The sequence below is a fragment of the Camelus dromedarius genome, chromosome 23, assembly GCF_036321535.1.
Source record: "Camelus dromedarius isolate mCamDro1 chromosome 23, mCamDro1.pat, whole genome shotgun sequence".
Taxonomy (NCBI): domain Eukaryota; kingdom Metazoa; phylum Chordata; class Mammalia; order Artiodactyla; family Camelidae; genus Camelus; species Camelus dromedarius.
The window spans coordinates 5,879,116-5,905,177 of NC_087458.1; the positions used below are offsets into that span (position 1 = coordinate 5,879,116).

A 26,062-nucleotide genomic window follows, 5' to 3' on the forward strand; every position below is an offset into this window, starting at 1 on the left:
TTCTAATTTTATACATCTGATGATTGGCAAGATTTTCCATAGGCTAGTTTCTGGCTCTGTGTACTTCAAAACTGGTTTCTCCTCTACTAACCACATGCTTTCAGTGCTCAGCATAAAGGATATGTTCACATCCTATGTTCCAATAGCCTCTGACCCTGTGCCTGTCATAATGCTGGGTGAGTCTGCCTAGTCCATGGCAGAGGACTCCTGAAAGCTATTTCTACACAGAAGTGGTTAGCAACAACTGTGCATGAAGGGGACTGCAAATTATGAAAATATACCCCATTGAACTGAAATGAAATGTATTCTCAACCAAACCTCACCTTAGCCAGATCACCAGAATGCCTCTGGTCTCTCTCCTACTATACAGAAGAAGAGGAAGCCTGCAGAGGGGCACGAGTGGAAAAAAAGTGGTCTCAGCAAATTATAGCTAAAATAGCTCCCTTTTGCAAATGTTACAAACACACATGAGCACGTTGCTAGACCCCCTCCCAGGCCTTGGAAGCAGTCAGTGCAAGTAAGTAGCTCTGAACACTAAGCTTTATCAGTTCCGTATTAAATCTGCCTCTTCTATCTCCAGCCCTTCCCTAAAATTCCCCAGAATCCAGTTCCTAGAGGACCACAGCACCCAACCCTTGTTTAATTGAGATGTAACTGACGTATAACATATTAGTTTCAGGTGTACAACATGATTCAATACTTGTGTACACTGTGAAACAATCACCACAATAAGTCTGGTTAGCATCCATCACTATACAGAGTTACAATTATTTTTCTTGCGATGAGAACTTTGAAGATCTATTCTCTTAGCAAGTTTCAAATAGGCACTACAGTATCATTTACTATAGTCACCCTGCTGTGCCTTATATCCCCATGACATTTATTTTATAACTGAAAGTTGGTATCTTTTAGCCATTTTGCCATCTCCACCCCCACCTCTGGCAACCACCAATCTGTTCTCCTTATCTATAAATTCAGAGGGTTTTTTTTATTTTTGTTTGTTTTAGAGTCCACATATGCAATTTTGGGCATTTGTCTTTCTCTAATTTATTTCACTTAGCATAATGCCCTCAAGGTCTATCCATGTGGTCTTTTTTTTTTAAATTTGCATTCTTCTTTATTGAAGTATAGTCAGTTTACAGTGTCATCCATGTTGTCTTTTTTCTGAATATTTTATTTATTATTGTATTATTTAATTATTTTATTTTGGCAGGGGAGGAGACAATTAGGTTTATTTATTTTTAGAGGAGGTACTGGGGATTGAACCCAGGACCTCATGCATGCTAAGCATGCACTCTACCACTTGAGCTATACTCTCCCCCCATGTGGTCTTAAATGGCAAGATTTCCTTCTTTCTTGTGGCTGAATAATATTCCATTGAATATACATACCACATTTTCTTTATCCATTCATCCATCAATGGAAACTTGGGTTGCTTCCATATCTTGCCTATTGTAAATAATGCTGCATGCATATATTTTCAAGTTAATGTTTTCTTTTCCTTCAGATCAATACCCAGAAGTGGAATTGATGGATCACATGGTAGTCTACCTCTTTTAAAATAAACGAATTGAATTTTAAAGTCAGCAATTACACAGTTCAAGAATAAAATATGTATATAAAGATATGCAATGAAAAGTTTCTTTTGCATCTGCCCTGTTGTCATCTATACCCACATACATATAAGTAAGCACTTCCATTAACTTTCTTTTCGTCCTTACCAGTTTCTTTATGTGAACATGAGCACACACAAATATTTATTATGTTTTCCCCTCTCTTACATAAAAAGTAGCATCTTGCTTAGCTCACTTAATAATGTATCTTGGGACTCTTTCCATTTCAGTTTGGAAAGAGCTTCCTTATTATTTTTGAGCTGCATAGTATTAATTTTGTGGATATTGTCATAATCTATTAACCTAGTTGATGGACGTTTACATGTTTTCAATCTTCTGCTGTTATATATAAGACTGTGATGTTTAACCTCATATCTATACCTCATGTTTCATGCAATGTATCTTCAAGGTAAACTCCTAGAAGTGGGACTGCTGAGCAGAGGGTATATGTGTTTGTAGGTTTTATATCTATTTCAAATTGTCCCTAGATAGGGTTTACCAACCTGCACACCCACCAGCAAAGTGGGTGACTAATAAGTGTAACTAATTCCCTCAAACTTCAACAACTGTTTTCAAACTTTGGAATTTTTGCCAACCCGACAGATGAAAACTAGTGTCTCAGTTTAGCTTCATTTGCTCCATTAAAAATTTTGAGATAAAACATATATATAGTAAAATGTACAGCTCAAAAAAATTTACCTATGTATGCCATCACCCAAATAAACTGTATAACCATCACCCAAATAAAGATCTGACTCTTCCTAGCACCTCAGAAGCCTCCTTCATGTCCCTTCCCAATCAGTACCTCTCCCAACCTTCACCCTCTGAGAGTTAATTATTCTCCTATTGGTATAGATAACTTTTAGTATTCTTGAACTTTACATACATGAAATGATAGAATATATACTTAGTGTACCTGCTGTGTCCAGATTCTTTTTTTTTTTTAAGAGCACTTTGAGGTCCCAGCAAAGCTGAGGGGAAGGTACGGAGATTCCCTACATACCCTCTGCCCCGACACATTCATAGCCTCCCCCACTATCAACATCCTACACCAGATTTGTACATTTGTAACAACTGATAAACCTACTTTGACACATTATTATCATCCAAAGTCCATAGTTTACCTTGGGGCTCACTCTTGGTGTTGCACACTCTCTGGGTTTGGACTACGGTATAATGACATGTGTATCCATCATTATAATAGCATACTGAGCACTTTCACTGCCCTAAACATTTTCTCTGTTCTGCTTATTCATCCCTCCATTCCCTCCACCCACCGGCAACCACTGATCTTTTTATTGTCTGCACAGTTTTGCGTTTTCCAGAATGACATAAAGTTGAAATCATACAGTATGTATGTAGCATTTTCAGAATGGCTTCTTTCACTTCGCAATATGCATTTAAGGTTCCTCCATGTCTTTTCATGGCTTGATACCTCATTTAATTTTGGTGCTGTGTCTGGATTGTTTCCATCAACATTATGTCTGTGAGATGAATTCAATGTTGTGAAAGTAATGGAGTTTGGTTTTTTACCACTATATAGTATTCCATTGTATAAATATATCTGTAATTATTTATCCTTTCTATTGTTGATGGGCGTTTGGATTGCTTCCAGGTTTTTTTTAAGATTTTATTTTTTTTAGAGTAGCTTTAGGTTCACATTGTTTCTGTTATTTTTTTTTTTCTCATCAAACTTTATTTTAATGGGTCTCAAAATTCTGTGACAGGTTTTTCGTCAAGTTGTTTCCATTAAAAAAGTACTGATTTTTAAAATTAATGACTTAAAACTGCCACACACAAAAGAACAAATGGTCCACAAAACATTCTCCTTTCCAAAGGTTTCACGGTGCATTGTTATCATTAACTTGTCTTTTACTATTAAAAGTAAATGGCCAATTGAGACAAAAAGTCCTCAGATCATTCTTCCACCACTGATTAAGGAGGGTGGCAAGTATTGGGGATAATATTCATTTAGCCTTCGGGGCTTCCTGGGTGGACTTGGTGACCTTGCCAGCTCCATCTGCCTTCTTGTCCACTGCTCTGATGACACCCACAGCAACTGTCTGTCTCATGTCGTGGACAGCAAAATGGCCCAGAGGAGGATAGTCAGAGAAGCTCTCAACACACATGGGCTTGCCAGGAACCACATCAACATTGTTTCTATTTTTTTATTGTAATAAATAATGCTACTATGAAAATTCTTATACATGTCTTTTAGCAGAGACACACACTCATTTCTCTTGGCTATATACTTGGAGTGGAGTTACTGTATCTACCTTTGGTAGATACTATTCAACAGTTTACTAAAGAATTAGTCTAATTTCCACACCATCCAGCAGTGCATCATAGATAGTTCCAATCACTAGTCATCCTCACCAACACTTGGTATTGTCAGTCTTTTAAACCTCATAAGTATTTAGTGGTATCTCATAAGGTTTTTTTTTATTTTAAAATTTTGAAGTAATTTTTAATTTACAGAAATGTTGTAAGGAGCATACAAAGAACTTCTATATACCCTTTAACCAGATTTACCAATGAACATTTTACCACACTTTCTTTATCATTCTCTCTCTCTCTCCCTTTCTATCTACCTATCTGTCTGTATATATCTATATATCCATATCTATAATATAAATGGTTAGGATTTTATATATATATATATGTATGTATAAATATATTTATATATTATTTCATATATATTTATCTTACATAACCACTATTTATATGTCAAAATCAGGAAATTTACTTCTATCTAATCTATAGAAGTAAATTAAAATGTTTCTAATTTCTAGTTGTCCCAACAATGTACATTATAGAAAACAGGTTTTTTTTTCTGTCCAGGATCCAGTCTAGGATCACACATTACATTTAGCTGTTATGTGTCCTTGGTATTTTTCAATCTAGAAGAGTTCTGCAGTTTTAAGTCTAAATGACCTTAACATTTTTGGATAGGGTAGTTATTCCATAGAATGTCCCACAGTTTGGGTTTCTCTGATTCTTGCCTAAGTCATTATTACTATGATTTCTGTCAAATGATGACTTTTCATTGTAGTTTTTAAAAATTATTTTTTACCTTGGTAAAATACATGTAACACAAAATTAGTCATTTTAACCATTTTAAAGTGTAGAAGTCAGTGGCATTAATTGCATTCATATGTTGTGCGACCATCACCACTATTCCCAAAATGTTTTCATCACCTCAAAAAGAAAGTCTATAACCACTAAACAGTAACTCCCCATTCCTACCTCCCCTAACCTCTGGTAACCTTTAATCTATTTTTGTGAATTTGTCTATTCTAGATATTTCATATAAGTGGAATCATGCAATATTTATCCTTTCATGTCTGGATCATTTCACCAAGCATATTGTTTTCAAGGTTACTCCATGTTGTAGCATTATTTGATTTGTATTCCCATTATCACTAATGATGTTGACCATCTTTTCACGTGCTTATTGGCCATTCGTGTATCTTCTTTGGACAAACGTCTCTTCAAGTCCTCTGCCTATTTTCTAATTGGGTTGTTTGGTCTTCCTGTTTGTTTTTGAGTTTTAGGAGTTCTTTGCTTTTTGAGGGGCTGCGATTAGGTTTATTTATTTGATAGAGGTACTGGGGATTAAACCCAGGACCTCATGCATGTTAAGCACACGCTCTACCACTGAGCTATACCCTCCCCCTCTAGGAGTTCTTTACATATCACAGATACTAAACACTCATATGACTTGCAAATATTTTCTCCCTTTCTATAGGTTGTCTTTTAACTTTCTTAATAAAGTCCTTTGATGTACAAAAGTTAAATTTTAATGAAGTCCAGTTTATTTCTTTCGTTGCTCATGCTTTGGTTATCATTTCTAAGAATCCATTGCCAAAGCCAATGTCATGAAGCTTTTATCCTATGTTTTCTTCTAAGAGATTTATGGTTTTAGCTTTTCTGATTAGGTTGTTGATCCATTTTGAGTTAATTTTTGTATATTGTGTGAGGTACGGGTCCACTTTCATTCTTTTGCATGTGGAAATCCAGTCACCCCAGCACCATTTGTTGGAGACTGTTCTTTCCTGTTAAATGGACTTGATATCCTTGTCAAAATTGATTAGCTATATATACATTTGTCACTTTATCTCTGGACTCTCAGTTATATTCTGTTGATCTATATGTCTGTCTTTATGCCAATAGAACACTGTTCTCATTACTATAGCTTACTGTAGTAAATTTTGAAATTGGGAAGTTTGAGTCCTCCAACTTTGTTCTTTTTCCCCAAGATTATTTTGGCTCTCGTTGCAATTCCATGTGAATTTGTGGATTGGCTTTTCCATTTCTGTAAAAAAGCTGGAATTTTTATAGAGATTGCATTAAATCTATTGATCAATTGCTTTGTATAGTAGTGACCTCATAATATTAAGTCTTCTTACCCATGAACATGGGATGTCTTCCATTTGTTTACATTTTTAATTTCTTTCAGCAATAGTTTGTAGTTTTCGGTGTACAAGTCTTTCACCTCCTGTTTAAATTTATTCCTACATATTTTATTCTTTTAATGATATTACAAACAGAATTGCCTTCTTAATTTCCTTTTCAGATTGTTCATTGCTGGTATACAAAAACACAATGGGGTTTCATGTATTGATCTTGTACCTACAAGTTTGCCGATTTCATTTATTAGCTTAGGGTCTTTCTTATGAATTCTTTAGGGTTTTCTATATATAGGATCATGTCATCTGCGTATAGTGATTATGTTACTTCTTCCTTTCTAATTTGGATGCCTTTTATTTCTTTTTCTTTTCTAATTCTCTGACTAGAATTTCCAGTATCTCATTGTAGTTTTAATTAGTATTATCGTAATTATTGATTATGTCCACAACCTTTTCATGTTTGTTAACCATTTGGATGTCTTTCTTTGCAAAATGCCAGCTTATGTCTTTTGTCCATTTTTCAAATGAGTTGACTGTCTTTTACCTATCTATATCACTATTTATATATCTTGTGATACACATCTTTTGTCAGATATGTGTATTACAAGTATTTTCTCCCAGTCCATGGCTTGTGTTTTACTCTCTTAATGGTGTCTTTTAATGGACAGTTCTCAATTTTAATGAAGTCCAATTCACCCATCATCCCATCATGACTTCTGTATGTATTTAAGAAATCTTTGTGTATCCCACTTCACTAATTTTTTTAATATTAATTTCAGGAACTCACATTTATCTCTATTTGTCTTAAATCTTTTTTAGAATAAGGCGTAGGCATGTAAATAAGTACACTTTTCATTATTAAATATCTTCTTGTTTAGTTCATTCTCTTATCTCACTAAGAACTTTTTCGGTGCAGTCTCATAATCCAGTCTATTAGTTAGTAATCGCATCTTTATATTTTCTGTAGATTTTACACTTGATCCTAGCCAAAAGGTTGAGATTTTATAAGCATGCCTTTTTAGTCTTCACCCAAATCCTTTCTTTAATTCATCATTCTGTCAGAGGTACGGAAGTTTCTCCATTGTCACAACCCAAAAGCCACTCAGGATTATGAGGTGTTTGGTTGTTTTTGATTTAATGGGGGAACTTTCTGCAGCACTGTGACTCTTTTTAATTTTTTCTTGATTATAGGGCCTTATTCTTCAATTCTTATTAATGATAACTAGCCTCTCCCCCTCTAAAAATTTTTGCTATTTGTAACCTCAGTTGCCTTCTGCATAGGGTGGATTTTGACAAATGGAAGGTCCTTTGTTCTAGAAATCAACTAGGTAGGGACAGGATCAGGAAAGAGCTCGATTTCTCCAGAGAAGAGGAGACTATTAAAGAGAATGAAGTAGATTTCCATGTTTTGATTTGGGAAAAAATGGCCATGATATAAACGTTAATTGAGCAAGAACCAAAAAAATTGTAAAACATAATCTCATTTTTGTTAAAAGCCTAAGGAAAGCAACCAACCAAAGACATAAACTGTAGATATGTTTCTGTATTTTGAAAAAGTAGAGAACTATATACAACAAATTAGTGACACTGTTGACTCAGATGATTGGATGGGATGAAAGGAAAAGAGAGGGTTCACTTCTCCCTACTTCAATGTTGGAATTGTTATAATGAGTTTTTATTGATTAGATAGGTGTGAGTCATTAAGTTCATAAAGGATTTGGGAAATTTAGTTGTCTGAGAGGGAAGTTTAGGAAGATTAAAGGTGTGGAGTGGATTGGAATCCATTGTAATTCCTAAGGATATACACACACACATATATATGTATATATACACACACACATTTCTATGTGTCTATATATATATACAAATTCCAAAAACATGTCTAAGGGAAAGATCAAAAGGCTTTTAGTAACTGAATATGGGATAAAAAAGAATGAATGTCAGAAACAATAAGCTTCTGCTCTTGGGATTGTTGGGGCAAATGCCAATACTAACACAGATAAAGCAGGGCTGTGTAGAGCTTTCAGAAGCCTTTCCAGTAATGAATCAGTGAGCAATTCTAATGACTTGGTGTGCACAAGTAAGCCCATGCATTTTCTTTTCTTTTCTTTTCTTTCTTTCTTTTTTTTTTTTTTTTTTTTTTTTGCAACGTCTGGCTGAAAACTGCACTGCACGAGCACATATACTTGCTTGCGTGATGCACTCCTAGCTCCAGAAGCTGGCTCTATACCACCTGATGACATTTGCTCTGGGACTGCTTAAGGGTTAAGGAATCCACTCCCTGGCCCTGCACTGTCAATTCGTAGCCAGGCTTCGGGTTTCCCTAAGCCACCCAAGAACAGTGCCCTGGTTCCCGCACCCACCCTAGCTTCAGAAAGAGGCAGGAAAGCAGGGCGGAGGCTGGCGCCGCGCATGCGCATCAATGCACGCAGGCGCAGCCTATCTCCTTCCTGATCACCTAGCACTCCCACCCCACCTCCGGGAAGTCGTTCCATCCCGCCCTCCGAGAGCAAAGGAGGGATACGATTGGGCACTCTGGTTGTCCATCAGACCAGTGTCTCTTCTGCTCAATACCATTGGCAGCCGGGGAAAAGGCTGGCGGGCCGACGTCGGCCTCCACCTTCGAGACTCAGCGCCACCGCGGAAGCCGCTATTGGCGGAGGCCAGGGACCGCGACTGCTCACTTCCGGCGCGGGCCTCCACGATTCCTCCCCCTCCCCCGCCGTCGCCCTCAGCCTTCCCACCCCCCGCTCTTCCACCATGGCCGCCTCTGTGTGGTGTAGGGAGAAGCTGGTCCTCCGTGTCCTCCTATAGCGCTTACTGCCTCACCCTCACCCCCTGGGGGCCGGATCCAAAGGAACCTCGCTCCCCAACCCTTGGGGCACCAGCCAGGAAGGTTTCCTATCCCCCTGCTTCAGGGGCAGGACTCTTCTTTCCCCCACCTCCTGAGGCAGAAACTTAGGGTTTTCCCTGCTTCTCTTAGTGTCAGAAGCCAGAAAGGGCCCCCTTTGGACTCTTCAGGGGCAGAAGCCTCTCCTACCCTTCCCGTTGGGGCGCAGACCGTCACCCCAGCATACTTAGACGCTAACGGCGTTTCCTCAGTACTGCCACTCCAGAGGCAGGAACTAGAGGCCCGTCAGCCTTCGCCTCCTGCACAGGAGCGGACTTTCGGAGAAGAGGGAGGAGTGGAGAGGCCAGGGACCCTTTCCCTTCCCTCCCCCACTTGTTCCTCTTGCCCTCCCCAGTGCCTGGCAATCCCGAGTTCCTCATTTCTAGGACTTCTCACCTGTCCACTCCCTGGCCTTTTCCCGTCTCCTGGCTGCAGCCATGGAGTTACAGAAGGGAAAGGGGGCAGCTGCAGCAGCTGCTTCGGGAGCAGCGGGAGGTGGAGGAGGAGCGGGAGCAGGAGCCCCAGGAGGGGGGAGGCTGCTACTTTCAACCAGTTTGGATGCCAAGGATGAGTTAGAGGAGGTAGGTGTGAGGGTGGGGAAGGGAGTTAAGAAATGGGGTTGAGGAGGGATACTGGAGCGGATATGGGGTGGGGTGGGGGGAGGCCTTCAAGTTTTTTCTAAGGCACCACGAACACTGCTCCAGACTTCCTGCTCCTGAAGGAAGAAGTGTGGTCAACTTCCTGGGCAGGTTGTCATAGTAACAGCAGCCACTAGTATGAAAATGGGTGGGGGGATGCTGAGGAGGAAGGGATGCAGCATCCAGATCTATCGCCACAGCTATTCTTAATATTTACCCTGTTTCATTCTTAGGTCATACATTGAGTTGGGAAGTAATATATGTGTGTGTAGGTGTCTGGGGGGCTGATAGGAGCTTACAGTAGACCTTGGGCCCTCCTGTTAGATAGTATTGGTTTCAATGTAGACACAGTCAATTGCCAGTGATGTTAACTGAGTGTTTAGAATGAGTGAAGACTTAAGGAAAAATGAGTTGTGTTTAGTTAGGTAGCATCAACTACAGCAGTGGGGTGAAGGATGAATGGACCTAGGGGCTCTCCTTCAGAACCAGATAGCACACACAGGGTAAGGGGTGAATGGACCTGGGGCTTTCCTTCAGAACCAGATAGCACACACGCAAAGGAGAAAGTACATAGATGTTGAGGAAGAGGGTAGGGTGAGGCGATGCAGTGGGCCTCAATGGGGATTTTAGACTACTGCATAGTTGACCCTCCCCTCCCCTACTGATTCCTCTTACTGTGTCCCTGACAACCCAGAGTTGATTATAAATCCCTTTCCACTGCTCTACATGAAGAGACATACTTAGGAATATGAGACCCAGAAGCGGGACATGATTGCTGAAGTGTTTATAAGACCTAATACGTTCAACTCAGTGGTTATCCAGGGACAGGACAAGTAAATTAATAGGCTCTGATTCTTCACTGGCCATTTCCCTGCTTCTAACTTTGTCACTGTTCTTTAACAGGTATTAGAGGGCAGGCAGGCAGATAGGTGGAATTCATGGTTTAGATTTGAAAAAATGTTGGTTCAGATACAAGGTGATGGAACATAGGGGCAAAAATGAACTTAGTGAATCGAGAAGTGGCTGGAAAGCAACTTTGTGGATTATCCATCCGCAGATGTCTGCTTGGAGATTGGCTTCCCATCGTACTCCCCTGTAATTCTGTGGGTATTTAGATAAATCAGAGTTTGTTTTCTGCTGTTGTTTTTATCAGCTAAGGTAGGCATAATTAGGAACATAAACAATGCTTCTAAAAGTAATGTATTCCCCAAACAAATTTAAATGGCTTTGCCAGGGTTGCCTGGCAATTTAAATTACCCACTTTTTTAGAAATGGCCACTGTCGTTGTCAGAGCATTTATTGAACCTTGTGTTCTAGCCCTGGAAGTCTAGAATTGCAGCAAGAAAATGGTCAACTACCTTTGATCCCTACGCCAGCTTGGGTGGAGGGGAGAAGACCCCAAGGGTTGGTGAAATTCTGTTTATTCCCCACCCTGGTTGCTAGAGGGGTCATCCTGCTATCGTTGGCACCACAGAATAATACAGCATCCTGTTCTTCTGAGTGATGACATGTTTGCTAGTAAACGAAATGATACGGCAGAAGGGGACCACAAAAGAGAGGAAGCATTTATTTTCTTGCTTTTTTGGACTGTCTGATAGTGAACTTTCAACTGTTTCCAGAGAGAAGTGGGGAGGAAGGGTCACCTTTTTTTTCCTGATATCCTTTGTGGTGCAGATGTTTCCCAGCATGTCTCGGGCTCCCCCCTTCCCTTCTTTGCCCTTTGTCCTTTGCATTTGAGTTTTCCAGCAAGCCTTGCCACTGTTTTTAACCCCATGTGTGTGGTTCCCACTAAACCGAGTGTCTCTAAGGGCAAGACTTGCTTTTTCCTCTGCATCTCCCCACAGATCTCGGTACACAGAAGTTATCAAACCCTTGTGTTTGTTGATCTCTGCTTGTTTAGGTTTGGTTATTTTCCAGCATAGGTCTACCTGTTGCCCAGGAACACAGTGGTAGCTTCCTGACCGTATATATTTACTGTGTGCCAAGTCTGATAGGAAAATAGGATGAGGGAGACCCAAGGTGTGCCTTCCAGAGCTTATCATCTGAAGACTGAGTTAACACACACGGAAGGTTAAAATGAAACAAAACAAAAACAAAACAACCCAGTTAGGTAGAGAAGAGACTGGGGTCATTACAGCTGGGTGTGTTGAGGAAAGGCCCTTTAGAAGCTTGGAGTCTGAAGCCCTGGTGTAGAGTGTCCCAGGCAGGGACAGGGACTCTTCTGCATGCCCAAGGGAGCATTTGTTGGATCCTTTCTGCTCTTTGGCCCTGTTCCTCTCTTTGAAGGGGGAATTCTTGCCCATCCCCATCCAGATTTGGGGAATGATATAAAAATAGTGCCAAAGACTGGAGGCGCTTTGAACACGTAGCTCCTAGTCTCATGAGCCTTCGTGGCTCCCGGTCATTCCTCTGTGGAGAAGGACCCGGTCCATTTTGAAGTTAGGCTAAAAATAGGAGCGGTGGCCCAAACAAGTTAGAACTTTCTCTTAAGCTATGGACAGGTTTCAGGGTTGCATTTGGTTAGAGGCATGTCCCTTGCAGGTTTTCTCCAAGGAATAACTCCCATCTGGTCTGCGAGGGTTCTCCAGGGAATGGGCATTGAGTCATTTCTCCTTTTTCCCCCTTATATCCTCATTTCACATACAAATGACTCTTGGTTGTAGAATCCTTGGAACCCAGGTTGTTCAGTAACTCTTTACGAATGTGGGTCTTTGGGGGTTTTGTAGGTCAGACCATATCTTTTTTTCCTGAAGCTGATGGAGTTTAGTCCCTCAAGGCCACTGACTTCCTATAAGGGGGCAGTATTTAATATATAGCTTTTACCAAACTGTATGTTCTTCTGATGGAGGCAGGGGAAACTAAAAGGTTAGACAGTCTTCTGACTTCAGTCTCCAGCTTCAGGTATATATTTGCAAACTGGAAGGCCTCCCCCTTCTCTGCCCCAACTCCATCTGCCGCTGCTGCCGTGGAAACCACGGTCAGGTGGTCTTAGTAGTAAAAAAATTATTTCAGAAACTCCTAGAGATGGTAAATATTTACTCCGATCTCTGAGGTGCTGTCATGGAGGGCTTACTCTGAACAGAGTCATTCTGCCAGCAGTTGTTGGCAACTTCATGTATGATTCCATCTTTACTCAGGGCCGCTGGAGACTGGTGGGGAGGTGCGTACTGCTACTTCATTGTAGGGATCTGGCTTCCTGCAGCCCTCTGTGAGGGGATGTGGTCCTTCAGTCACTCTGATTTGTTATTAGTTCTCCCATCTCTGTTTGGAAAAGTAATTTCTGTAGTTCAGGAAGCGCAGCATCTTTCTACTTCTGTTGCCTGGAAAGGACTGGCCCTCACAGTGCTCTCCTCATTGCTTTTATCCACGCATCCAAATTCTGGACTCTCCCACTTTCTACATCCTTAGCTGGGCCTCCCTGTTCCAAGAGGCCACTTTTCTCTCTTCACTGGGCAGTGACCCACAGAATTGACTCAGGCATCTGAGTGGAGCTTAGAGTATCGAGGAGGGGCCTAGAGAAACCTGGTTCAGTCCAAGCTCTCTGTGTGTTACATCACAGCCAGAAACTAGACCAAGTCATAGGGCTGCATATCCAGCTTGCGCAAGGATCTTCTTGGTGTGGGGTCCATCTGTCGGGCCTCCTCTCCTCTCCCATACTCTTTCCTCTTCTCCTAGAAGGCAAAAACAGGAGAGAAATCTTTTCAGCCTGATTAGGGACTTAGCCATGCCCCGTGGTAGGAGGCTCCGTTTTCAGGAGTCTTTCGAAGAGATGCCATTAGAAATAGTGGCAGGGGGCTTGGGGGGCGATCTGGTCCTCTCGGATTTAGTTGTGTGATTGTTGAGCTTTTTCACACGTGGCGTAGAGACTAACTCAGCTGAGGCTAGGTGCTAGGTGCTGTCACATACGGTGTCTTGTTTAATCCTCAGAGCAACCTTGTGATACTGGCTTTATCCGAAAACCAGGATAAAGGATTAAGTTCTAGTAAGTTAAGTAGTGAGTGGAGTAACTCACCTAAGATTAGCCCAAGGCAAGCAAGTGGTGGAAGGATCCTTCTGCCGTGCTTGTCAGCTGGCTTGTCAGCTGGCTGCTCTTCTGACTTATCTTGCGTCGGTGTGGGCTCAGCAGAGGTTTCTTCCCTTGAGCGGGAAGTAACACCTAGGGTTTAGGGTGCCGCGGCTTGTTCACCGTCTCCCTCCACTCTGAAAAGCTGGTTAACCCGGGCTGGCTGAGCAGGGCCCCCCAGAGCTCCCTGGCAAAAACAGTCAATTTAGCAGCTGGGGGAACTGGTGCTCTGTCACTGATGACTGTCTTAGGTGGAGAGGGGTAAGATTTAAAAAGAGAAAATCCAACCTGAGGCTTTTTCCTTCCCTTACCATGTAGGAGCTGGCCTAGGTAATGATGGGAGATTTGTGGGAGAGGCGGGTTGGGAGATTTACACCTCAGCTTTCATGTGATCTCACAGTTCCTCTTCTCAAGTATGCAGGAGCTGTTAATTATGGCTGAGCATGCTGATCTGACCTAATTTGGAGGATGACCTGATGTTGAATATTGTCAAACCTGGGTGGCTTTGGGCCTAATTTAGGTTGAATTTTTGTGGTTATAGGAGCTCCTTGCCCTAACACTCAGTCCTCCACTCTTAAATGTGGACGGATGTAGGCAACCTCAGAATGACGGTCTAAGGAGAAACATGGTTGTCTTTTCTTCCCAGACCTCTTTCCTGTTCTTATTTGTCAGTTCTTCACAATGCTGCAGTAGTTCTCAACAAGATGCTTTGCCATGACCTTTCGGATGGGGAAAGTCACTCGCCTTTGTCCCTGTTTTAGCATCCATTGATGATATCTGCCTGAATCAGTTATTACTCCTGTCATTCCTTCTGAATTTATTAGTGGGCATTCCACCGTAAGGAAGAGCTTTCTCTTCTTTGTTTACTATGTATGTATGTATCTGGCTTATCAGCATGGATTCTTAAGTTTATTCAGTGATTTATAATCTTAAGCCTCCTTTAATACATGGGTTTCCCCCTTCCTACTTTTTCCCCTGCAATTTAAATGCTAAGCCAGGAAACCTGTCATGGTTTATATGTTCTGGATTTTGCTGATAATATCCCCATGGTGACTTGTAAACTACTAGTTAGGTCTAGAGACATGATGAGATTTAAATTTCAGAAAACTTTTTGGGGGCCAGAAATGCTTCATAGGTGGTGGTGTGACACCCTCTAAATGCTTTCTCACCCCTTTGCAGAGGTTGGAAAGGTGTATGAGCATCGTGACATCCATGACTGCTGGTGTCTCAGAGAGAGAGGCCAATGACGCCCTCAATGCCTACGTGAGTATGGTGCTCTCCTCACTCCCGTCTCTGCTTCTCTGAAAGCTCTGAGACAGGATCAGAGAGGTGGAAGGGTTTCAATGGCTAAGAATTGGGGGACTGATGCTCATTTCTTAGTTCCCCTAAATCCGGCTTCCCAACTCCTTTTTTTTCTTTCTTAATGGAGCCCCAGGTCTTGGAGCCTTCAGTAACAGCTTTAAAAAATAACTCACAGTCTGTAGTGACTTTTTTCTTCGCAAGTCATTCTCACATATTTGACCTTTTACATTTCTTAATCAACCTGTGAGGTTGAAAGAGTTCAAAATAGTGCATGTAGAGGATTCAGAGTAATTCCTGGCACAAAGTGAATGTTCTGTATTTCCCACTTATTATGTTATTCTTATTATCATCACCTTACAAATACCAGGGATTCATTGGTTTGCCCAAGATCTTGTCTTGGCAGGTGTGCTTTTTACTCCATGAATAACTCTTTGCAGCTCCCTCTCTACTGAAGGCTGTTAAGATCTGGTAAAAGTGTGGAAGAGGATTTTTTTCTCCCCTCTTTTATACGCTCTTTTTATTTTCTGCTTCTGGCCTCCATCCAGCCCTGGGGAGAGCAGTATGGGTGTTTCCCTTCAGCAGCGGAGGCCCCATCACTTTGAGGAGAAGGAAGTCATCAGATTGAAGAGTTGATGATTCTCCTTTGCAGGTTACTCGAGAGTCCCAAGTTTTCTGGGAGCAGCTGTGCTCCAGAGCTTTCCTCCTGTGAGTGACAACTAGTTTTTTCCTCCCTCATTTCTCAGGTATGCAAAGGCCCCCCCCAGCATGAGGAAATCTGCCTGGGTCTCTTCACTCTTGTCCTCACTGAACCTGCCCAAGCCCAGAAGGTAAGGCTCCCTACTCTGGACCCACATTCCTTTCTCAAATGTGATCTGGGAATACGGTGGAACTATGGTTTAACTGGCATAGGACCAGACCCTTTGACCAGAGCTGGATCATCTTGTTCTCCAAATATAGCTACAGCTCCCTTTTTTACTCTCTGGCCATCCTCTGACTAAAGTCCTTTCTGTTTCTCTAGATTCTAAAGCTAAAAGGCAGTTGTGACAGAGAAAAGGCATTTAAAGGGTTTTAAATTTTTTTTTAATTTTTAAATTTTTTTTTTAGTGGGGAAGGTAATTAGGTTTATTTATTTTTAGAGGAGGTACTAGGGGATTGAACCCAGGACTTCGTGCATGCTAAGCATGTGCTCTACCACTTGAGCTACACCCTCCCCCTTAAAGAGCTTTAAGTTTTAGATTTATGAGTCAAGGCTAGAAGAGTTGGGATTTAATCCAGAGGAGAGAGGAGCACAACTGTAAGCACGTCTGTTGAGAGTTCGTATCCAGAAGAGTGTGACCCGTAGTTTGCAGGTTGTATCACTGCAGGTGAACAGAAAGCCGGTTTGACATTGCAGCAAGGAGGGTTTAAATTAGACAGCTTAACGTTAGGTGATTGATGCAGTAACAGCGTAGTGACTGAGAGAACACTGCAGTACACTGGAGTCTGACTTCCTGGGGAATACTGTATGAAAACTCGTCTGAGGTTCTTCATAAACAGAAGGCTCTCCTTTATGTAGAATAGTCTAAGCGGGGTCCTTCCTTGAGGGGAGGGACTGAGCAGGATGATCTCTTTGAATTCCATTCTTTTTATAATAAAGTAGCAAAATTCTATCTTTTACGTCTCCGGATTTCCACTTTCTGTGTCCTTTGAGTCTTGGCATGATGGTTTAGAAGCATACGTCTGGTATCTGGCATTACCTGCATGACTAACAGAGAAGCACTTAGAGCCGGGGAATTCAGTATTCTCCTCGGCCTTTCCTTGAACAAAGAGAGTGTGGAAGGAGACAAACATGCTCTGTGCCCAGCATTGTGTTTGGCTCTAACCAGACAAGATCTCATTTAATCCTTTCAAAAAGCCATGTAAAATTTGTGGTTTTGTTCCTTTCCCCCAGATTGCTCCCAGTATACCTATAAGGCAACTGGAGTTCAGAGACTTTGTCATTTGTTCAAGGAGAACCGAAGGAAAATCATTCTTAGGGACAAGGACAGGACGCCCATGGCCCTCTGGCCTGGCTCTTGAACTAACCGCAGGAGTAGGATTTATGGGCACGGCAACCTGATGTGTTTGTACTCTGGTGCCACTTGGAGTAGGTTCTGGGGTGAGGGACAGTGGTAGAGCAGCAGGTATTCACAAGTCCTTGATCTCCCAGGCCATTTCTGAGCTGGGACCTTGTCAAGTTAAATTGGCATTTTATTTTCATACTGGATTTATCGTCATCAAGATCTTTGAAGATGAATGAATGTCTCCAATTTGGTGGCATTAAACAGAATGTGAGCCAGCCCAGCCCTTCTATTTTAAAGAAAGTGTTGGCAAAGATGGGGGTGAAGGGTTGGGGGTTAAGGTTTAGTTTTCTTTTGTGTGGGTTTTTATAAATACAACTAAAATCTCATTTAGTCATCTCAGTGTAGATTCGTCTTGCCCACTGGTTTTATTTGTATCTCAGTGGGATCTGAATCAGCTAGGGTAAATCAGTAAACCTCAGTGAAGGGGGCAGGGTGTCTGATGTTTCCAGCTCTTTGTCTGGTCTGGCAGTGAGAGGCCACAGAATTGTGCATTATAAATGCTTATTATGTCATGAATTTGGCCCTCCGGGTATGACAGGGACTAGGGCACCTTGTCTTCCTTTTGCTCTATGACAGCCCCGTGAGGGTGGCCCAGGCCCTCGCCTTGGGTCTCATAGCTGGTTAATAGCCTCAGCAGGATTTTGTTCACATACTAAAGGTTTCCAAGTAAACCCCCTACCTGGGAGCCTCCTAGGCTGCAGGCCCCCATGTCAGGCCTCTTCAGACACAGTGGGTAGGGATGCAGAATTAGGAGGGTACAGGTTTGGGCAAGTGAGGAACTGTCAGGTAGTGGCTCATTCAGAGACCCTGAGCCAGGTCAGAGGATGGGGGAAGAATTAGTGACCTATCTCTGTAGTTCTTTATCCTTCTCCCTGAAAGGTAATTATCTTGTGCAGTACTTTCTGGCCTGCAGAGGGTTTTTAGGTGGGAGTAACTGATGAGGATTGACCCTAATGCATTGTTTTAGGCTTCAGCTTAAAACAAGGGGAGTGTTTTCTAAGGGTTTATTTGGGGTTAAGTCTGTCTCTGGAACAGAAACCTCAGGGTAAATTGGAGATTCAGTTGTTCCTGCATTTCCACAGGCTGAGAGATGGGAGATGGGGATGGTGGAGAAGGTGGTAGTGGAAACTGAGTCTTGAACACATAGGAAACGTGCTCTGGGAAAGCATGAGCTGAGGAGCCCGTGTCAGTGCCAGCAGGCTGGTTCAGAGAGTGAGGGCCAGCTCTCTGGGACTTCTTAGTGGGCGGAGCTAACGAGAACTCAGCTGAGGGAAAACCAGGTCAGGTACTGGTGGAGAGTGAAATATGCGGGGGGTGGATTTTGCTCTAGTTCTGCCTTTTTAACTTGCACCTGCCCTCTTGGCAGCTTTTGTGTTTATATTCTGTAGATTTATTTCCTATTTGATGTCTGAACTGAATAGCTGGGAGCAGCCCGCTGGGGCCTGTGCTGGCTCTAGCAGTCAGTAGATACAGGTAATAGGAAAGGGTTTAAGTCAATGCCAAGGTCCCTTTTCATCAGAGGGTCACGGATCCAGGCTCTGGCAGAAAGAAAGCTGGGGACTATGAGGGCCTAGGCTGGGATGTCACTACTCCCAACACAGTCAGACAGGCGTGCTGCCTCATCGCTGTCCTGTCACTTTTTTTTGAGGCCCTCTGCTTCTCTTTTCTCTCCCCCGCTGAGTTTTCTTCCATCTCCTTATCTTCCAGGCCAGTCAGCAAACTGGCACAGAGGTTGGAGAGACAACTGGCAGCATCAGGAATATGATATTCCTGGTACCCAGCTGCCATGTGTTACCAGCAGCTGTGGTCCGTAAGGTCCCAGAAGGAGCATGGAGCGTGGAATGAGGCAGACGAATCTGCTGCCTTCACTGGACCCTGTGTCTCCTGAGGGGCTTGTCCCTTCCTTGTCCCAGGTCTCTTCTGCATTTCTGGGATTTCTGCTTTCGTTTGAACAGACAGGGCTCCTCTCTAATTAGCAGTGTCTCTATCTTTGGCCTGACATAAGTTTCTTTCTTCCTTTGCCTCCCTCATGCTCTGCCCATTCTGTGACTCACTCCTCTGGGGGAGGCTCCAGGGCTGAACCATCAGCATCCAGTGACCGGCCCATTGGCAGTAGTTCACTCGGTTCCTTATCTCTCTCTTGTTTCCTTGCTTGTACTTTTGATCTCCCAGTCCTCCCCCAAGATGGAGTCAGAGGATAATCAAATTCTCCTTTGAGTATGAAAACTTTGTAGCACGTGGGGGAATCTCTAAATGTCAGTATTTCCATTAGAGCAGTTGTTCTGACTTAAGGACAACAGAGGAAGCAGAAGTAGCAATAACTGATCTCTTCGGAGTCCCTAGTCACACCAAGGCCAGGGCGCACCTGGTCTTGAGGAGTACTTCTCTTAGGATGAATGCGCTTGGAAATGTAGCCGTCTCAAAGCCACCAGACACTCTTACCTCCGTCTCCACCAGCCTCTTCTCCTCTTAGTTGTTTCTGATGATGCTCTAGGGGTGGCTAAGAGCATGGAATCTAGAATTGGACGGCCTGGACTTGAATCTTCCTCTTATCTCTGGTGTGATCTGGGACAAATTCCTTTAACTTCTCTGTGCCTGTTTCCTCATCTGTAAACACAGAGATGATAATAAATAGCATCTATTTCAGAGGGCGGTTATGTGATTCAGATGCAGTAACATGTATGGTGTGAAGTTGGTGCGCAGTGCCGCTGCACACTGACCTGCTACAGCTGCCGTGATTGTTGATGCTGGCCTTGCTGCTGACCTTCTGAGGCCGTGCGATGTTACCTACCTGATTGTTACCCTTAGTGCTGAGACCCTGACAGCATGGAACTCAGCAGGCTAAGGAGGTTGCTAATGAGGTCCAGGAGTGTGGTCTCTTTAGAGAGACGGAGTGAGAAAAGCTCTAGGGGGAATGGAGACGAGAGGTCTCAGAGGAAACCGCATGCCCCCCCCCGCCTCCCCCCAAGGTGGGTATGCCGAATGCCCCTCCTTTTTTAATACTTGGCAGAAGCAAAGGGCAGCCCAGACTAAAGAGCAATGTTTAGTTAAGGAAGTTCCTTTTGGTTCTACCCTTTCTTTCCGGGACCCTGGTCCCTGGATCCTCTTCCCTTAATACTCCTAGCCCTTTGCTTCGTCTGGCTGTGTCAATACAAGTCTAAAAATCTCTTTGAGATCCTTTCCGGCCTGTTCAACCAAACCCATTCTGCAGTGACCTTTTACTGGCAGATGAAAAGCAGATGGCCTCCACCTGGTTTTGCTCAGCTGGTAGCATCAAACAGTATGACACTTCCTAAGAAGGGAGGTAGGGGGATCGGGAGCCTTTCTAAGCAGGCTTTTGTGCCTCATTAAGAGAGGAGTTCAGTCCCTCTTCCCACCCCTGTGTGACAGAGTGAGGGGTAGGCTTGGCGGGGGAGGAGCCCTATGGAAGGGTGGCATCTAGAGTGCAAAGTCTTTCATTGCCACTCATACCCCATTGGTGGGGATTAAGTTGGAGAGGCTGAGGGGCAGGGGGCCCACAATGGTGGAGTCAGGAGCCTATGCTCAACTTGCTGGTTGCTCACAAATCTTACTTCTCACAGTGTTACCGGGACTTGGCTCTGGTGAGTCGTGACGGCATGAATATTGTCCTGAATAAAATCAACCAGATACTTATGGAGAAGTACTTGAAGTTGCAAGATACCTGCCGTACTCAGGTAAGGCCAGAAAGAAGAGAGAGCTCCAGCTCAGAGACATAACAGGGAGGAAGGGAAGGAGGAAGCGGGAGCAACTCCCCCACCCTTTGTACACCTAAATTATGTGATTCGATTAGCCTCTTTCTCAGATTCACATCTGTCTTTTCCTCTCTCCTTTAGTTGGTGTGGTTGGTGCGGGAACTAGTGAAGAGTGGGGTTCTGGGAGCTGATGGTGTTTGCATGACATTCATGAAGCAGATTGCTGGTGAGTTGGATGGCAAGAGCGTAAAGAAGAAAGGAGAGGAGCCCAGAGCCTGAATCGAGGCAACGGAAAATGATTAAGTGCCCGGGGGACTCGATTCCTGGATTGCTTAGACTCTCTCCTTCTGACACAGGCACCTTCTGGCCACATATGTTACAGAAAGAAATTGAGAAATTACAGGGGGCCTTTTGAAGCAATAAGTCGTGCCTCATTTAGGAAAACTCAAAACTTCCTGCCAAACGCAAGGCCTGATGTAGAATAGTTGGCCTCTTGTAGCCAGTCCTTCCTGGGGTTTCATGGCATATTGGATCAGGAAGAGTCTGGAAGGAATAGGGAGAGAAGTGAGGGCAAAATAATTGGTTCCCATCACACTGTGCTTTCAGAAACCCAGACATCTCTGGCCCCACCCCAGTGTTCTGAGCACTTGGGTCCAATTTGAGGGACGAACTATGTCACAGAACAGACCCTGACATTTAGGTTTTGTTATCTTCTTGGCATCGGTGACATCTGTCTGAGCCACTGAATATCCAAGAGGCCTGCCCCTTCTACCTTTTCTGTTCCCAAGATTATACGTGGTTGTTTAGAAACAGCCCTGCCTCTCTCTCACCGTTGCCTGTTGGTTCTTTGCTTCCTCTTCAGGATTTTGTATAACACTGATGCTCCTGTTGTGATGTGTATAACCCTTAATCTGTGTGACGTGTGACTCTGTGAACATTGAATTTTTTAATTAGGATCTGGGGCAAGGCAAAGCGTTGTTGTGCTGGCTATTTTTATCCACTCTCCTGGCACTTTCCTCCCTCCGTGGCACGCCCAGTCCCCACTTCTCATCCTAAGACTTTGGTCTGGCATTACTGCATATTTAATTCTGCCCAGCAAGCATGGAAGACTTTTGACACCTGGAAACAAGAAACCCTTGGCCTGTCGTGAGCCTGACACGGGCTTTGGGACATCCAGTGGCTGGGCTGCAGTTGTTACTGGCCATCCGCACTTCTCAGGCCCTGTCTGAAACATCATCCTCTCTTTCCAACCATGGGCTTTTCATATCTCCTTCCCAGACACTCCCTTTCGGGGATTGAAGTATTCCCACTCAAGCCCCTAGTCTGAGGAAAAATAGCAGTTCTGGTTTCTGGAAAAATCCAGAACCTGCCCTCCCTTTCTTTCTGGAGGCAAAGGAGGAAACTTTAAAGCCTGACAGAACAGGAGGCAGATTTTCTAGCCCTCAGAATATCAGTGGTGGGATAACAGGGATGGACCAGTAGGATGGTTAAGACGTATACTGGATAAGCCGCGGTGCTGATCAGAACCATTCTGATTCTCTTGTTTTCTTCCCCTTTGATCAGGTGGGGATGTTACAGCAAAAAATATCTGGTTGGCAGAGAGTGTTCTGGATATCCTGACGGAGCAGAGGTAGAGTCTGCCGTGAAGGGTGGGGGCAGGAGCCAGATGCAGCCACGGTGGGTGTGAGTGTGGGAAAGGGGGATGAGGGTCACGGGAAGACTGTTAGGTGGCCGAACAACACCCTAGATTAGAGCGGACGAGGTGGGGAGGGGGAGGCCAGTGTGCTGATGGCAGGTGAGGGACTTAATGTCATGGAGTGGCCCCAGGGATGAAGGAGTGGGAAAGAAGGTCTTTGCTGAAATATCTCGGAGCCCAGGAAAAACTCATTTCATCTGATAAGGGTTTATTTTTGATCCAGACCTCCTTGGAATGTTTATCTTTTGGGGGAGGTAGGGGAGAATGAGCTCAGCGGAGCGGGCCCAGCCAACCGCCCAGGCCTGGCAGGTAGCGCTTTCCTCCCTTCCGGGACTGTCCGTCCAACCCGTGCCCTCCTTTAGTTGAAGTGGCTCGGTGGCAGTGGGAGTGAGGAGATTGCTGAGACCGGTGAGTCCTCCAGCCGTAGACAGGGCATGAGGGGGGATGCTGGGCTTTCTGACTGATTCTTTCCCTTCCCCGTCAGAGTAAAGTACCAGAAATTTTGTGAGGGCTGTTCCATATCTGAACTTGTTGGGGGTGAGGCCTACCTCTTGTCCTGTGGCCTCAGTCTTCCTGTTGCTTGATTTCAGAGTCTCTTTCTGGGTGAGAACACCAGAGTAGTCAAATAATTGAGAGGGCTGATAGTCTCCGTATTTCCCACGGTTTAAAAGAGTGGATCTCCTCCTTTATTCACACTTGCGGAAGAGCTGGCTGTGTTCTGTGCTCTGCCCAAGCTTGAGAACCGTGTCAGGTCTGCCGTGCAGCGCCACCTAGTGCCCTGGGCCTGGGCGTGCGGCTGCAGGTGCACTTCTTCCATCGTCGTACCATCGCACAGCACAGAGGTCCTAGCGGTTTCTTACCGGGTCTCTGCCTCTCTTAGGTCGCTGTGCCTTTCTAGCTGCCTGGTCAGAGGGTTTCACTTTTTCACTTTCATCTTTCTTCCTCTTCATTACCCTGTCCCAGGATTTAGATACATCCATCACCTCTGCTAGCAATCTTCCTAAAAAGTGATTTTTCTCATTTTGTCCCTGGTGCCACAAACCTCCTGTTCCCATACCTTAAAGCAGAGTTCCCCTCACGTGGGCACAGTCTCAGTGTGCAGGTGTCAGATGACTGCCCTACCTTTTCTCCTGCCGTCTGGGAAACTCACATCCTTTGATGCAAGTGAGTCCCTAGAAGTTTGAGACACCCTCCCTCTCACTCCTTCCCAAGTGTCTCTAGGACTGTGGGGTTAAAAGGTAGCAGGTGAGGGGAGGGGATCCACCCCAGTGTCCTTGGCTGCTGCTTACATTCTGTGAAAGGAAAAGGCCAGAGTCTCTTAATTAGGTGGCTTGAGCACTTTTCCGGAATCAGGATGTTGCCTGGTTGGATTAATTAAACTCCCTGCCTTCTTCCTCTGGTTCCCTGCCTTCCAGCAGGGGTGCCAAAGCGCTTACAAACTACTTGCTTGGAGGAGACAGCTCCCCAATTTTGGCACTTTGAGCCAGCACTGGAGTTTTTAGAATCTCCCCACTGTGTCTTAATACCTCTTTTCAAGCAGCAGGAAACACACAATTCTTTCATCACCCCCTTTTCCCCAGGGAGCTTCTTAAACTCCTGGGAAAAACAGACATTGCCATCCAAAATCATGTTCCTTTTTTCAGATTATGATTCAGGGCAGATGACTCATTGTCTGGGAGTAGGATCAGTGGCTAGAAAGCGAGCCAGGGACAGGTTTGTGACGTGGTGGGCTGCTAATGACAAGCTGACACAGTGTGTTCTGCAACCTCCAGGGTCCGGAAAGGGTCTTGGTAATCCCTAGAGGTCCTTGGACCTCACTTTTAGGACTGCTGACTGAGGGACACTTACAAACCTTTTTCTTCATAGTCTGGTAGAAGCTACGGTTTATCTCTGTCCCTGGTACCTCACACAGTGCTTGATAGGCACTCAATTAATGTTTAAATGAATGAGTCAACAGACGAAATTATTTTATTGGAAGCCAAGTAGTTATGTGGCAGAGAGATTGCTTTCATTCAGCACTTATCTTTATTGGGCACCTGGTAGAATGGTAGGAAGTTGTCCCCACCTTAACCAGTTGATAGTCCAAGATAGATAATGACAGCACGAGCAAGCAATTAAGGAACCAAAAACCCTACTCCCAGCACTAATCAAGCATTTCCGAGGCACTAGAGCCAAATGCGGGGGCGAATTGGGAGGGTGAGCGGGTCTCAGCAGAGTGCAGGTGCCAGTGTCTTCCCTCCCTGCAGGGAGTGGGTACTGAAGAGCAGCATCCTTATTGCCATGGCCGTTTACACATACCTCCGCCTCATCGTTGACCACCATGGGACCGCCCAGCTCCAGGCCCTGCGGCAAAAGGAGGTGGACTTCTGCATCTCACTGCTTCGGGAACGGGTGAGGACAGAAACAAGGTGGGGAAGTGAAACCCAGGATGGGACACCTCTAGGTTCTGTGCAGTACCGGGGCCCAGAGATGTGCTGGAGAGATGGAACTGGTTCGAGGTCTGTTGTTTTTTCATCACTCTCAGATGAGGGCAGAAGGGTAAACAAATCAGTGTGGAATGGTCCTGGTTCCTAGAAATGTTGCCTGTTATGCTGGCATCCTGAGGATTTTCCTGGCTAGCCTCCCGGACACTTTTGTTAGCACCACTGACATAAGCTGCCTTGTGTGCCCGCTGTGAGGCTATCCTGGCCCACCTACCCACTTGGGTAGTTGCCACGGTCAAGTGGGATTGTGAATTGTCCACTGTCAGATCTCCCAAGAGAGACAGATCCTAGAGCTAAGTTCTCTGATGCAGTAGCCACTAGCCACATGTGGCAATTTAAATTATAGTTGATTAAAATTAGAAAATTTAAAACTCAGTTCCTTAGTTGAGTTAGACACATTTCAAGTGCTCATCAGCCACATGTGGACAATGGGTGTCCTTTTTCTGGACAGAAGATATGGAGATCATTTCCATCACCATAGAATGTTCTGTTTCACTGAGCAAGTTCTGGGGTCAGGTGCCTGGGGCTCGACTTGCTAGTCCCATCCTTTTGGAATCCTGGTCTCCCTTGAGCTGGATCTAAACAATTCTGGGAGGAGAGGGCAACAGATTAATGGGAAAGCCCACAGGGCTTTTGCAGTTTCCAGTAACCTCTCATCCTTAATATCAGCCCCTAACTTCCCTGACCAGGTAGAAGCCAATCCTTTGGTTCCAGAAGAAATTATATAATCCCTTTGACCCTCTTCCCTTCCCTCCCTTGAGCATGTTGTTTCTTCCTCCCTATGGGAGGTAGGCAGTCTGTGTTCTGCCTCTCTTTCCTCTCTCCCGCTGCCCACCCCATCTAGTTCATGGAATGTTTGATGATTGGCCGGGACCTCGTGAGGTTACTTCAGAATGTTGCCAGGATACCCGAATTTGAACTGCTTTGGAAAGATATTATCCATAATCCTCAGGCCTTGAGTCCTCAGTTCACAGGTAAGTAAGGGTTGGCGCATCCTGTCCTTGAGAGATGGGAGGTCAGGATAGATAACACTGCTGGAGTCAAGAGGGTGGAGGTTGGTGGATAGGAGAGGCTTTGGCAGATAGAGGAAGTCTGGGACTGGGCAGGCTCCGCCGGCACAGCTGGACGTGGGAACGGCAGAGGCACAGAACAG

The 26,062-nt window shown here is 44.4% G+C and overlaps 1 protein-coding gene across 1 annotated transcript in view; it reads left to right on the top strand.

Annotated features, from left to right (window-relative positions):
- The first annotated feature begins 8,737 nt into the window (after positions 1–8,737).
- The window catches only part of INTS3 (integrator complex subunit 3), a 33,367-nt gene continuing 16,042 nt past the window's right edge, over positions 8,738–26,062 (top strand). The window contains exons 1-8 of the mRNA XM_010980464.3: positions 8,738–9,493; positions 14,793–14,876; positions 15,659–15,742; positions 20,599–20,712; positions 20,872–20,956; positions 22,294–22,360; positions 24,673–24,817; positions 25,754–25,883. Coding sequence (XP_010978766.1) covers positions 9,350–9,493; positions 14,793–14,876; positions 15,659–15,742; positions 20,599–20,712; positions 20,872–20,956; positions 22,294–22,360; positions 24,673–24,817; positions 25,754–25,883 — 853 coding nt within the window. The 5' untranslated portion in view covers positions 8,738–9,349. The remainder of the gene's footprint in view (positions 9,494–14,792; positions 14,877–15,658; positions 15,743–20,598; positions 20,713–20,871; positions 20,957–22,293; positions 22,361–24,672; positions 24,818–25,753; positions 25,884–26,062) is intronic.